Source organism: Onychostruthus taczanowskii, unplaced genomic scaffold (genome assembly GCF_017590055.1).
Source record: "Onychostruthus taczanowskii isolate IOZ18803 unplaced genomic scaffold, ASM1759005v1 scaffold38, whole genome shotgun sequence".
NCBI classification, from domain to species: domain Eukaryota; kingdom Metazoa; phylum Chordata; class Aves; order Passeriformes; family Passeridae; genus Onychostruthus; species Onychostruthus taczanowskii.
Window position 1 is genome coordinate 4821311 of NW_024501237.1, and position 14746 is coordinate 4836056.

At 39.1% G+C, this 14746-nt stretch overlaps 1 protein-coding gene across 1 annotated transcript in view; it reads left to right on the forward strand.

Annotated features, from left to right (window-relative positions):
* Positions 1 to 14746, forward strand: part of ARHGAP10 (Rho GTPase activating protein 10) — a 137930-nt gene that overhangs the window by 98088 nt on the left and 25096 nt on the right. Inside the window, exon 19 of the mRNA XM_041412073.1 lies at positions 4839 to 4989. Coding sequence (XP_041268007.1) covers positions 4839 to 4989 — 151 coding nt within the window. The remainder of the gene's footprint in view (positions 1 to 4838; positions 4990 to 14746) is intronic.

The window sequence follows — 14746 nt, forward strand, 5'->3', positions numbered from 1 at the left end:
TCCTGTTAACTGCTAATGTATAAAATATTCTTTGATCAGCATATATTATAGCCAGTTGTCATGGAAATGCAAGGAATACTATCGGGATAAAATGTGTAAGGGGAGAGCAGTACATGTGCCATAGCTGGATAGTGTTTTATATTATTCAGTCAACATTAGTGGAAGTGTCTGTGTTTGTATCTTTTATTTAACAATGGCAAATCAAACTGGTATTGTAGGAAATTGCACAAATAGAAACTTATGTTGTTCTTGTCATGAGAAATACTCTTCCCCACAACATATGAATGTAGTAGTGAAGCCTATCCCACTAGTGGAATTCCAAAGAATTTGGAATCACCTTGCATGTTCTAGCTTCCTTTGCATTACACAGTGACTTCTGGTGCTCTGGTTTGTCTTTGTATATTCCAAGGACATAGATGCATGTTCTAGGTGCCTGGTGATTGGGGTTTTTTCTTGAAACAAAACCATGGCACTGCTTTAAGCTGATTTCTTGTAAGTTTATCTTCATTAGCTCTATTACTAAGCCTCCAGTTTTTTGTCCCCTCTTTTTCATCCCACTCTGTCCTTGCTGTTTGCTTCTCACTGATTTTTAGAGGAAATTTTAATTACCCCAGTGAAACAAAGCAGACAGAGATGACCTGATGTCTGGGTCTTTTCCTAAAGTAATTCCTGGCAAACATACTGAAATTCATTAATTAGTTCTGCTTGAGACCAGAACGAACAGATCAGTACTCTCTTGTAGCAGCAGAATCTAATCTACGTTTCCATGTACAGCTATACATCTAGTCATAAACCTGTGGAATAAGCCAAGGTAAATCCTCCCAGCCGTGGGTTTTTTTAGTATCTAAAATCGGCTCTCGTAAGAACTCAGGATCTAGAGTCCAACACTGTTGTTGCAGATTAAGGGAATCTGGCAAAATTGCTTGGGCTGCTGCCATGTGGATCTGCTGGTAGAATACAGTACGATAATATGTTGAATTTGGCTCATTACTCTGAAGAAATGCTGCCATAGACACTGTGGGGGACAGATTTAGGAATTGGAATGGTTCTATGTAGGGATGATCTTGGGCTCACTGCTCTAGACAGAGCTGTTATTAGTCCTGTATGCTCGAGATGATTTGTGGTTTGTTTAGGCTTGTAAAGTATCCATTTTATACTCCTACACAGAGAGAGAAATAGGTCAGACTTACCAGAGTTTTAAACTGATCCACCAGAGTTTCATCTTTTTTTGTTTTAACTTTTACACTGCAGGTTCGGAGATTCATCCTCTGGTTTATTCAGTGTGCACTTTGAAATTTTGCTTTCATATAAGATCAGACCTAAAGAACCATTTACATAGTGGACTAACTGGGACTGACTAACAGAGGGATTTGTTGCTGGATTAAAATTGTGAGTGCTACATATGTTAGTCTTCTCCCAAATATAAATTGTTACACTTAGCTTCACAGTTTACTCCCAGGTAGGTCAATAGCAGTATGCCAGAGCTTTTGAGAACTAAATTGTAGAGAACTGATAATCTATAAATCTCATGCAATTTGACCACAGCATCAAAAACTGTGTTAACATTGGACACGACTGTGAAATCTTTAAACTTTGAGGCTGGCTTAGTATATTTTTATTGCTTCTAGAATGATGTAATTCAATGAGCATACTTCACTCTTGTCTTTATTACAGGAATTAGTCTAAGCTGTGGTGACTTCTGCAATCCAGATGAGTGATAGTGGTAGATCTGACCTTCAGGAGATGTGGTTTTTTGAGTAGCAAAATAATAATCTCTTAAATAGCTCATTCCAATCTGTTCTTCCTTGGGAGAACTGGATATGTGTGATTGCCTCCCACTGGATATGTGTGATTGCCTTGCCATGCATCTGATAGCAGCTGCTTGTAGTGCAGGACAGTACTCCTAAACTTGCTCACCTGTGGTCCCGTGCTGAGTTGCTTTTGTGCAAGTCAGCCAGCACACAGTGCTGCTGGGCCCATTTCAGGTGCTCATATTGTGTGTGTGATGTTGAATTCAGTCCTCTGTGTGCATGCATTGGGCTTCTGACAACAGGTCCCTCACAGCTGGCATCTTTTATTTGCCATGAAACATTTATCTTCAGTGATGATTAAATAGTTAATAAGATTAGAAGCAAATTTGAATAAAACCAAAACCAACTTTTCTCCCCACAGCTTAAATAAAGCAGCTCTCCATCCCCTCATTCTCAGGCAGACCTAGCAGTGCTTCTGTCAGTGCAGCAGACAAATATCCAAGCCTTGATGAAACACATTTGTCTATTTAAGTGAAAATCAAGCAAGAAATATGCTGTATGTGCAATTCTGAAGGCAGAGGTTGATGTTCTGCTTGCTTTTCAGATGCTCTCCTTTGCAAAACTGTAGCATGAGCTGAGGCTTTGGCCTACTATAGAAGGAGATTGCTGCTGCTGAAAAATGTCTAGTTAGAGCTGGGCTGGATTTTATTTTCCTACTAAAAAGACCTAAAAAGATACCAAAGTAGGGATGAACACAACTATGAATTGCTTGAAAGAGCAAAAAAGTCTTTTTTTCTTTTACCTTTGTGACTCCTAATTTCTCATGATAATAGTTTTGGGAGAGTATATTGCAATATTTGTGAGAGACAAGTAAAAAACACTGAAGAAATTCACTGCCACCTGTGCAAGTCACCTAGAAGCATACAAGAAAGCTCATCTCTTATGAAGTACTCCTGGGAAATACTTGTTCTTCTCACCATCACTAATTTCAGCAGAGATCCATGGATAGAAATAAACACAGCTGTGGAACGTGGCATAGTAAACAACATGCTGAAACCTCTTGGCAGAGAGTTGTTTGCCAGGGAGCCCAAATGCAATGCTTAGTCCATGGACAAGATGGCATTTCAAGCTTTGGTACCTTTGAATTTTTCAGAAGCAAATATTTATCCCTAAACCTGCTCAATCTAGCCTTGTGTTTACACATAAGGGGGCAGTGTGGTACTGTTAGCCAAGTGCCGTGGAGGTGCGCATTAGATTTCACTATTATATATTGCATCATGTTTTAAGAAATGGCTTTAGAACTCTGAGCACAACTAGAGCTTTGTCACAGCCTGAGAGTGCTGCTGTGTCTGTACTGGGGAGAACCAGGTTGGACAGCTTCCTCTCTTCTTTGTAAACATTTTGTTTTTAGAGAGTTGCTGTTTTGGCACTCTCTCGTAGTCCCTTGTTCGTAGGCATGTGAAGGAGGGGGAGACGGTTTTCCTAATGCTGTGATGGGGAACTTCAAATTAGAGCATTTTTACCTCCCCCATGGCAACATTCACTTACTGAAAAGGAAGGTAATGTTTCCACTGAACCTTTCCTGTGCACACCATACATGGGCTTCTGGCCCACTGCTGCCCAGTTTTGGGACTATGATAATTTCTCCACTGTTTTCGTGGAATATGTCCTTTCTTAATTATTTTGTACCAGCACAGTCTTTTACCTGCCAATACAAAAGTGATGATTAAATGGCTGTAAGTTAATGCATACATGGGACCTTGGGTCATCTTCTTCCCACATGTTAATATTCAGGGTTAGCAGGCCAGGATATGCTGACATTTAGGGTCTCTAGTACTTTTAACATGGTGTTTTGAGTGCCTTACTATGCTTATGGCATTATTTCTCACCTGTCTGGCTTTTAGTGTCATGCTGCACCTGACATATGCTCTTATTGTCCAAAAATGTATTATCTGTGTTGTCCCTTTATAGTTTCTGCATGAATTTCTACTTTATAAAAACCTTCCTCTTAAACATTGATTACAGCTCTCCTCTGCCACTTGTCCTTATAGTAAATACTATAAAGTTGCAGAGCACAAGAACATCATATGCTGTTTCATTACCTCTTGTTATATCACTGTGTTGCATTGCTGTGAAGTGCTGTACAAACACAGGAGTTTTCTAACACAGCTCCTGTTTGTGTTTTCCTTTATCTGCTGCTTTGTCTTTGCTGAAATATATATGAAGCCAAGTTGTTCATGCCATGGTCACTTGTAGAGGCTGCTGGTAAATTGCTAGCCAGCACACTGATGATTTCTAGTAGTAAATCAGCACTGTTAGACTGTCCCCTTTGTGTGACAGTTAAAGTGCTGTCAGGTACGGTGAATCTATGCTGTTGGTTAATTCAGAGAGAAATGACGTGGTATTCTGTGGGGAGTGGTGATGTGCTGATGGTTGTGACTCAAAAGATAAAATGATGACAGAAAATGCAATCCTTTTTATATGTATCTTTGTGAATGTCAGTATTGAATATAAAATTGTCTTGATATATAACAGTTAACAGAATAAATTCTCACGTGGTTTGTTACTATGGTATTTCTCACTAAAAACCCCTGCCCACAAAATTTTCCCCCTGCTTTCTTCAAGAGTGTGTGTTTCTTTAATTAAAATGGCTGATGTAATGATATCACAAGCTTTGAAAATTAAAATGGGTATTCTGGAAAAGTTACAGGTTCTAGCTAAAGCTATAAAGCATTTTGGTTACTGGTTCCTAAGTTAGTATCTTTCATTTTCTCCTTCCCCTCCATCCTAGCTGGTAAGTGTGGCTGCAAATGATTTGTTTTTGAATTAACTGTTTGGCAGCTTGGTTAATGTGTAGACGGTGCTATTGGTTATTTCCATGTTATATTTATCTATTTATTTATTTATTTTTAAAGCACTCATTAAAAACTCACGGCATACTCCCAAACTTGAAGGAATGGATTTTTTGGCTCCTGTCTTCTTTGAATGAAATCCAAAACAAATGTTGTTTGATAATGGTTTACAGTTGCATTGCACAGGTTGCTCTTCATGATAAATAATTAACACCCTTTGTGTTCTTGATTGCAGATTTTCAAAACCCTGCCTGATGCTACTTTCCCTGAGCCAATCTCTATGTCAATATCTCCTCCAAACGCCCCACCAAGGCAGTCAAGAAGACAAGGACAGCGTATTAAGAGGCCTCTGGCTGTTTACAATCTCTGCCTGGAGTTGGATGATGGTAAGATGTTAGTAGTAATTTCAGTTCTTGCATCAGATGGGTTGTGTATCCTATCTCCCGGAGGTGTTTTCAGTACATGTTTCATTTGTGTACATGTGTGGATGCACATGCACGCTGGTTTAATTGCTTTGGAACATGCAAAGAAGCAAGGAGAGCTGCAGAGAGAGGACAGCAGGGAATACTGTCCTGTGACTTATGTTTAAAAGTAGGACGGACTGTCTTAAATATGCTTTTCTCCTCTAAAAAAGAAGCAGCTCCTCTTTCTTTGGGGAAATCTCTTTGACCTCTACTGAAGATTACACAGCCATAAGATAAATGGAGAGAGAACTAAAATTAAAGCAAATCTTTTATGAGAAGAGCTAATGCACTTTACAGTTAAATTCATCTGGATTAAAGGCTCAGGTCACCACTGCACTGGAGAATACCACTACTTCACTTGAATCTTTAATACCTTGCTGTAACTAGCAGTAAATACTTGTCAACCTGCCTTACCATTGAAAAGCAATGAAAAAAAAAAAAAAAAGTCTTCCTTTTCTGTGAAGTCTGCAGTAGCAAGATACAGTGAGGCAAAGTGTGTATAATAACATCTGATGTATTCTGACTGTTGGCCAGAACCATAATAATTTTCCTGAAATTTCATTGCTTGGGGGTAGGTACAGTACTGAGGAGGCAAGTCAGGGCTCATTTTGTGTTAGTTTTTCTCCACCCTATTCCTTTTCTCTTTCCTAATGTTTTTTGCCAATTGTCTTTTCACATGAAGAGCCATGGGATCAGGGTACAAAGTTCAGTTACAACAAGTGAAAGTAAACAGGAAGGTTTTGGAATCATGCAGTAGTAATAGATTCACTGGTGAACTGTCACTAAATTAGTGGTTAACAGTGGTTTGTTTCATAAGGCAAGAACACAAATACCTACAACAGCTGTTAAGTGCAGCTTTTAGAAACAAACTCAGGACTGTTTATAGTTTCAAAGCCAGTTTTGCAGAGAGTCAGCAAGAAATTCAGCATTCCTGCCATCAGATTTGATTCACCAGAGAGATACAAAATCTGTGTCTGTCTTGCATCAAACATGAAACTAAATGCCTTGACTAGAAGATGTTTAGGGGTATTGGCTTCAAAAGCTTAAGATGTGTTAATTTGAATAATATGCTCCCAAAAGCTAAGAAAGCTCTTGAGCTACATCTGCAATAATAAATTTATCCTCATCTGAAAAACAAAGCTAAACTGAAGCCACTCACAGAGCTGTTCACATCTAATTTTGAATGTGAATCCTAGCAGGACCCAAGAAGTACCACAACTTCTCAAACTCCATGGAGTAAGGTTTGCCCTGAGTAGTTGACTTTGACCCAAACACTGCAGACAAAAGCACTCGGTGGTTTTTTCTTTTTTATTTTGAGGGCCAAAAATACAGTGTTACTGTTGAAAACTGTTATAAAGAGTCTATTTTGCCTAAATGCAGTCCATATTTTTGTCTAATTTGGGCATCTTGGCAAAGAGCTGGGGTTATTAAAGGCTGTAATAGTTACAATTCATGCAGAACCTTGGTGCTTGTCTGGGAGTTGTAGTAGGCTGAACTGCAGAATTGCCTAATACATCATGGTACATATTAAACCCATAGTGAAGGCTGCAGGTGAATTTTGGGTGGGATCTGGCAATAACATTTTCCCTTGTAACTGCTGAAAAAATACCTTCTGTGGTCTGTAAAGCCACTCCCAAAGGTAGCATGATCCTCAGGCTGTTGTTAGCTGCTGGCCCCCTGCTACTGGCTCTTTTCCTTGTTCAGCCAACCTGCTGTGCCAGGGCAGTGGGCAGTAGCTGAGACAATGGCTCTTGGGCACGTGTGCCACGCACATGCAGCGCTGCAGTGCCTCCAGCCCAGCTGTGTCACTGCACGCTCTGAGCCACTGCCCCAGTGGCTGCAGGCTGTGTGGATCAGCCAGGCTCATGAATTATCTAGTCCCTGAGTAGAGCTCAGTGCCTCCAAATACACTCCATGGCCTTCAGTTGCTTTCTTCTTTGGAGAGGGGGTGAAGGAATAGAAGTGAGCCTGGGCTTCATTCCATATTTACCTAGTTTCTTGGCTAACAAATGCATGTTTTATAACTGCTCTTTGGAAGATTTTATCCTGTGTGTGTTTTTAACAGGAAATTAAACATTAAACCCCTTCCCTCTCCCCCGCCCCCCCTTATTCACAATGGCATGAGTTAAGCACCAGGCACAAGCCAGTGTTTTGTATTTCCTGGATATGGCAAAATTATCATAATCTTCTTTTAAACAAGCAGCTGATACATATTTATATGTAAATATATTTGTAGACAAATATATCTCTAAAGTTATGGTAATTGTATATAAATATTCTCTATGCCTTGAAACTAGAACTGTGTCGGAGACAAAATCTCTCTGTGCTGGAAAACTTCTTGAGTGTGTTTCTTTTAGGATTGTTATGCAAACCAGGAAATTGTTAGAAAAGCGGAAACAAGTCTTTAGCTATCAGCTGCTCCAGGGAGTTAACAGGCTTCAGAATCCACTGCTTGAATTGGAAATGCAGGGTTCAGGCCAGGTTTCTTTTTAAAAGCACGTTTGCAGTCGAGAAGCTTCTTGACTGCACAGAAAATGTATGCAGCAACCACCCAGAAAGGGCTGTAAGTTATATAAATATTGATAGATATAATAGCTGAAGAACACACACTACGTTTGATAAAAATCTTTATTTTGCCTTCTAGTAATTAGCTGTACTGAATTCTGATAGTGCATAGATTTTCCTTCCTTGTACATGGCAATTAGATGATTAAACCTATTTGCAAACAATTCAAGGATTATGTTTACTACCATGAGGATCTTTGTTTCCTGAATGACCAACTTAAGTCACAGATGATGCTGTCTGTTTTTCTTTCAACTTCTTTCTTCTTTGCTCTGTGGTAAGCCAGTTACTATATTTTCCCTCTGAATTTTTTTGACATCCTAGTTTCTTAAGTAGAACTGGACCTAATGGGGAACTCTGAGCTACTTTCATATGTGGCCTAGACCCAAAGTTCTTGTTTCAGCAAAATGCAGATTTGTCTGAGATTTACATTAGGACCATTTCCAGAGTTTTCTAGCCTTCTAAATGAAGATTTGGGATTTGTTTTTTGGTGGTGGGTTTGTTTGTTTTGTTTTGGTTTTGGGTTTTTTTTATGGCTTTTTAAAATTTATTTTGTTGGTTTTGGTTTTCTTAATCTATGGAAATTGCTTTCTTCTTCCCTCTCACTATCTGAATGAACTTCATAATGAATAGCAGTGCAGAAACTCCTCTTACAGTCTCAGTTATGTGGAAATGCTTTTTCATTACCTCTGTCTCTCTATGCAGACAGGGAAAGACTGTTAGCTAGAACTGGGAGTTGTGTATTCTGTTCTAAACATGTCATTGGCTCTTTATTTTCCATTTGCGCAGTCAGTATATATCAGAGGAGATTGCTGTTTACATTTCTCCTAGAGGGCAATGCAGATTTAAAATCTTGTTCCCTTACAATTTAATTTAAATTTTAATGTATCTTTCTTGTCTTGTAGCAAATGCAACAGGTTTGGGATTTCTCTTGTTTGTTTGTTGCATTCTTTTTCTTGGTTTTTTTTCCCGTGCCAGAGACTTAGAGGTTGTCAAACAATTTTTGCAGGGCTGTTAGAGCAATATGGGAAGAAAAGTCCTGTGTAAGGTAGGCAGTGTAATGCAGTCCATCCAGGATGAGCAGAAAATCAGCACAAGTTGCATAAGTCGCACCTGGAGTCAAGAAATGGGTCGTGCGTAGCACTTTGTCCAACTACAGAACAACTTGTTTTCTAAACAAACCAGAATATACACCTTAAACCACAGGGCCTGCTGATGCCTTATTCTGTTTGAATACTCTCTAAGTGCCAAAATTTCTCCTTGGCATGTATGTGGACATAGCACATTAGTGTCAAAGGGGGGCTTCATTGTTCTTTTTTAGAGCATTTGTGTCCTATCCCCCCACTTTGGGATCATATGGGCTGTTTTTGATAGCCTGCTGCTGCTGTGAATTAAATACTGTATTTATAGTGGTTTAGAAAACGGATTCTTCTGCAGAATTTGAAAAGAAATAGAATTTAGAACTGCTACTTAAACCTTCAAAACTTTGTGCTAACTTATATTGCTCTTTGAAGTATTTCAGGACACATAGTTATGAATGGTATGTTAGTGTTGAACAGAAGTAGCTGGTCTTGATATTTTTTTTGTGGGGATTGGAGTGAGACAGTGTCTTAATTTGGGTGGTAAATTAATTTGCATGAATTACTGTGTCATTCAATTAAATTACTTTATCAGAGTAAAATGTGATATGTGTAATGGCTACATAGCAATATTCCCTTTCCTTACTCTCCCCCTCCATCCCTTCCTGCCCCAAATACAAGTAAAAAATCATAAACTTCATTTGGAATTATGGAACAGAAAACCTGGATGTTAGAGGAAGCCTTGGACTTATAATGAGACTGGTCTTCAAGGCTGAGCAGCCCAGGACTGCAAGGTTGCAGGTGTGAAACCTGGCCTTGAACTCTTTCTATTTCTGAATTTGCTGCTTGGAAGTGTTTCTGTAACCTGGCACATAGTAGGGGAAATGGAAAGGAAAGCAGCTACATAGGCATATCAAAAAGCCATAAGGCCCTGCAACACTTGCTTACAAAGCTATTGTTAACAGCTGAGCAGAACACAGCTATGCTGGCACAAAATAAGTGCACCAGTGTTAGTCATGAGGGGAAGATCAGGATGACTGCTGTTTGCCATGTGGAATTTCAGACAGTTTGTATTTTATCTTGCTGCAAGAGTAGCTCCTGCAATTCTATGTGATTCATCACAGCTTTTCCCACCTGATGGCACCGAGTAGGATGTGTGCTATACAAAGTTAAAAGTCTTTTTGAGCTACTGCCAGTGAAGGTAAAGCTTTTTCTTATGTAATTGTGGGTCGTACTTTCCTATCAGAAAGTTGACTTCTGCTTGGAGAGCTTTGGGTCCACAGAAGGTACTTTTTTGCCTTTTATTTTCTTTTTAAGAGATACAGAATAATTTTGATCCATACCTTGCATGCACAATATACATTATCTTCCCATTTTATCCCTGTGAGTGATCTTCTAGCTACAGTCTGCTTGCTGCGCTGCTAGCAAAAATCAAATTTGTGTCATGATGTAGTAAACATCTCCTGACTTTTACATCTCGTTGAATGAGGTGTACCAGATCTTCATGGGTGGTGTGAGAATTGCCTTAGTTTCATTGCCAGTGCTTGTCTGTTTTCAGTGTATGAAATCTGTAGAAATGTTCAAAGTAAACACATCCACGTGTTCACACACATGCATACAACAGAAGTCAGGGGCAGGGAAAGGCAACTTGAATAGACTTAAAACTTGAATCTGAATTGAAAGAAGGAATGACAAGTTCAGGAGAATGGGTCAATCTTTCCTTGAGGCCAGACATCATTAAAAATCTCTGACCTCCTGTAATAATCCTTCATCTCTTTCATTCTCTACCTTCTGCACACAGACATACAGGGACAGATAATGCTGTAAGAAGGCCAATTTGGCATGCTAAAAGCCATTAATCCCAGGCATGGAAGTCACTGACATATCTTTACTACATGCCAGCTGTGCCCTGGCCAGCTTCTACTGGTAAAAGTAAATTCTTTCACCCAGCACGCAAGAGTGTAAGTAGAACAAAGACTTCAGCTCTTCAGTCACCTTCCTATGGATGAGAACATGCATTGCACTGAATTAGTGGTTTCCTCACATGCTCTTGCTTCTCTTCACTGGTGACAAGAATAGCAGAGATCTTGCAGGGGAGATCTTGCAGGGGAGAACTTTTTATAAGGCTGATATGCAAGTTAGAAAATATTCCTCTTGTTTTGCTCCCACTCCATCAGTGTTTTTCATTCGGTCAGAAAAGAATGTCTTCTTGTTTGCCCATTAGCTTCTGAATGTCTTTGTCCTATTTGCTCTTCTTTTTCTCTCTAATTTTCTGTTCTCTTCTTTTGAAAGTTGCACTTGGTGCAAGGTGAATTACATTGCTGTCATTTCTTTCCTTCCCAGCTGTTTTTGTGACTTGCTGAACCAACAGGGAGATTGAAGGTGTTCTTAGGGGAGATCAACAAACCTGTCACCTGGATGTTCAATTGAAACAACTGACAAAACTTCCCCTAAGGGCTGCTTATCTTGTTTTCAGTAGTTTTTTCAACAAGCCATATGTATCCTGCTTGATCCATTCCTCTATTGAAGTCACTGTTATGGGAAAAGGAGAGAGGTGAACAAAATGAGGAAGGAGGAACAGCCAAGTGTCAGCAGCACAGTGAAAATATTTCAGAGTGGCTTTCTTGTGAGAGACCCATCAGATACACAGTGTGGTAGCAGTTAGTCCTTGTCATTGGCCAGGTTGTGGAATTATTGGTGAGAAACTTCTTTTAAGAAGTCATGGGAAGTGACTGCACATAAAGCAAGCTTAATAGCAAGAGAAAAGGAGACAGTAGCGTGATGTTATCCATCCCTGTTTGACAGCTCAGGGAAAGAACTTTTGAACACCTTACCTTTTGGGGGTGGAAGTACCCTTACAGACACATCTTCCAGCTTATTGGTGCCTGAATTGCCAGCCAAACAGAAAAGGAAATGGAATAATATTTTCATTGACTTGGAGTTTTTGATGTTATTTAAGAAGTGCTTCTGACTTAGGGAACTTTTAGGTCTGGTGATTGTACCCTTTCTTGGTCTGCTCTGGTTTTTCAGAGTTCTCATGGATTAGACTAGAGCTGTTCCCCTGTATGTTTCAGTACAGACCTGGACCATAGGTTAATGTTGCCTGGACTGGTGGAAACCCAAACTCAGTGCTACCAAAAAAAACTATGGAAGCAGTGGGACAGTCTGTTTATCTTACTATTTGTCAGGATTTTCGGGAAGTAGCTTCAGTTCATCATTGCATTTTTCAGCCATGAAATTGGATGGCACCTGGCCAGGTTGGTAGGGCTGGAGATCATGTGTGGTTTCCTGCCAAGCCAGCTCTGGTAAAAATGAGTAATCCTTGAGTTTAGATACTGCTTTTGTTATTGTGGTGTACACAAATCAAAAGAGGAACCTCTCTGCAGGCTTGTATGTGATTTCTGTTGTTTCAAGATTCAGTTATGTGATATAATTAATATCCCAACATTGTATCTGTGACTGTCTTGAACTGTTTTTCCACAGCTTGTGGAGTAAATGGAGATTCTTTACCCGTTTTAGCTTGCTCAGTGAAAGGCTGTGTGTCTTTTGGATTTTATTGATGTAAAATAATTTGAGCAGTATTTCTTCTGATTTTGAAAGATGGCCTGCAGTAAGGGGAATATTCATTGAAATAATTGCTTAATTCTTACAGGTTAATTGTTTAATGATACTGGGTAAGTGTATCTCTAGAAAGATGCTTGTTCAAAATTAAACTTTGCATTTTAAAAACGGACAAAAAAATCAAAAAGGAGGAGGCTAGGACAGGGTGATGGTCCCCAAACTCCACTTGCCTCTAATTAACTTGCAGATGAGCACATTTCTTTCCCTTTCCTAAGCCTAACTCAAACACCTTGTGGCCCTTTTGGCTACAATTCTTGAATTGCATCATCCAGTTTTGAGGCAAATTCTGTCTAGCACATCTTCCTCCTTTTCCTGATGTATCTGAACCATGATGGAGTTGGGGAAAACAACCTTTCTACAGGAAAGCTACTTTGTGCCTAACATACACATGCTGCTACATGCACACATTTGAAAAATATATCAAAGTTGGTCTTTATCTAGGAAAAACTGTAGTCAACTCAAATAACTGTGTTAATTATTTTGTCTGAGAGAAAAAAAGTAGCTGCAGCAGGGATCTGATTCTTGCTGCATGTGTTCTGTGTGACAGCATGAAACTGATGGGAATGTGGGTTGTCTGCTGTCCATTTGCTCTGCTGCCTTGAGGCTGTGATGAGTCTATGATGTCTAAATTTTTGTAAGAATTAACTGCATACCAGGGCAGGGCTGCATTGTATAGGTATTGCTACACTCTTGGGTTATTAATGGGTACTTTTGGATAATGGAATGTGGTAGTATAAATCTATTTTTCTGAGTTTTTACAGGAATTTGACCTCCAAAATACCCATTATTCAGGAGCACTGAAATAACTCTCTTGCTTAGTTTTAGTATTCACTGTGCTTACTTTTTAAACTAAATAATACGTCACTATTACCTTGCAATCAAGATTTCACCTTGATTTGGAAATGTGTTTAAAATGTGTCTTAAAAAGCAGTTTCTGTGGTCTGGAGGTAACAAACAATTGAGTTTTAGTGGCATGACAAATGAAAGTACACAGCTTCTTAATTTACTGAGAAACAGATGACTTGGCTTCGTTAATTCAGAAAACTTTTTTAAAGTTTGAAGAAGTAGAAGAATATCTGAGTTCCCCTGGTGTTTGGTGTGATTTACCACAGGATGAGTGGTACAGTAAACAGTGAATAAAGGGGCAGCCCTGCATCTAGAAAAGGCTCTTCTTGACTGCAGATTCCTCTGATAACTATCACAGAAAACTTTCACCAATGGAGTTACTTCTAGCTTTCCAGGAATGGCTGAATCCTTTCCAGACTAGTTGGTACATTGTTTCATGGAATCATTTAAAGATTTATTAACTGTGTGAGGAAACTTTGATTATGCTTTTTGTCTGTTTTCTGTAAATGCTGAAGATCTAACACCTGGAACTAAGTAGTTGCTTGATCAAGGATATTTATGATACCAATATGTTTTCTCTGTCCCTGATCCATGAGATTCCTATTAAAATGAAAATATAGTACATAGACAAAGTAATGTAAGAGCAAAGCTACTTTCTGCTTGGTTGAACTTCTGGATTGTTGTGGGACATTAGCTATTTATGGGGAAGGAATGTTTGTAGTCTCAGAGTGGGATGCAGCTGTGATGCTGATGGGGGAGGATGACTGCAGCTGCTGCTTCCCCACCTTGTGATGCCGAAAATGGCAGACTTGAAGGTGGCAACAGGGATTTTGTAGCATTTTTAACCTACTCTCCTCAGTAACTGTCCCTATCATCCCTTGTCTATGACTCTAACTGTTTGTGTCAAAGTTGAGATGGATTTTTATCCTCTTATTTTAGCATGATTTGCCTACGCAATGACCATTTAAAACATATATGACTGTTCCGTTTGGTGTATTCTGTGTATCTCAACAGAAACAGTCACATATTCCTTATTTACTCCAGAAAAATTCTCTTTCATATGTTTTCATTCTCTAGTTACTTTTAAACTGTAGATATTGGTTGCACTGTTGACATTAAAGATTAGTCTTGCTTTTAACATTAAAACATGTAATTCATCAGTTTACTTAAGCTGAAGTTGGAAGAAAACTGTCACTTAAGCAAGTAACTGATAGTGTTAACTCTCTGCTTTTCATACTCCTTAATACAAATGCTTTTTTCTTATTTAGAATTCTCAGAGTAAAGTAAGGATCTGATTATTGACACTGCCAAAGTATTTCGGGGGTTGTTTTTCAACTTTGGGTGCCAACAGAAAAATATTCTTAGACTAGCCAGATGGAAAAAGGAGGAAAAAAGGCAGTGGGGAGACATGTCATGCTCAGTTAGGTAGAAGTTTAGTTGAGATTTCTGGTAAGGAGGGTCTGAGAGCTTTTACTATCTGAGGCTTTTTCAGATAAAAAGCAGAAGGAATTGAGGGTTCATGTATTTACTAGAGAAAAGCTGGATATGAGGTAGGTCTTAGTCTGTGCTGG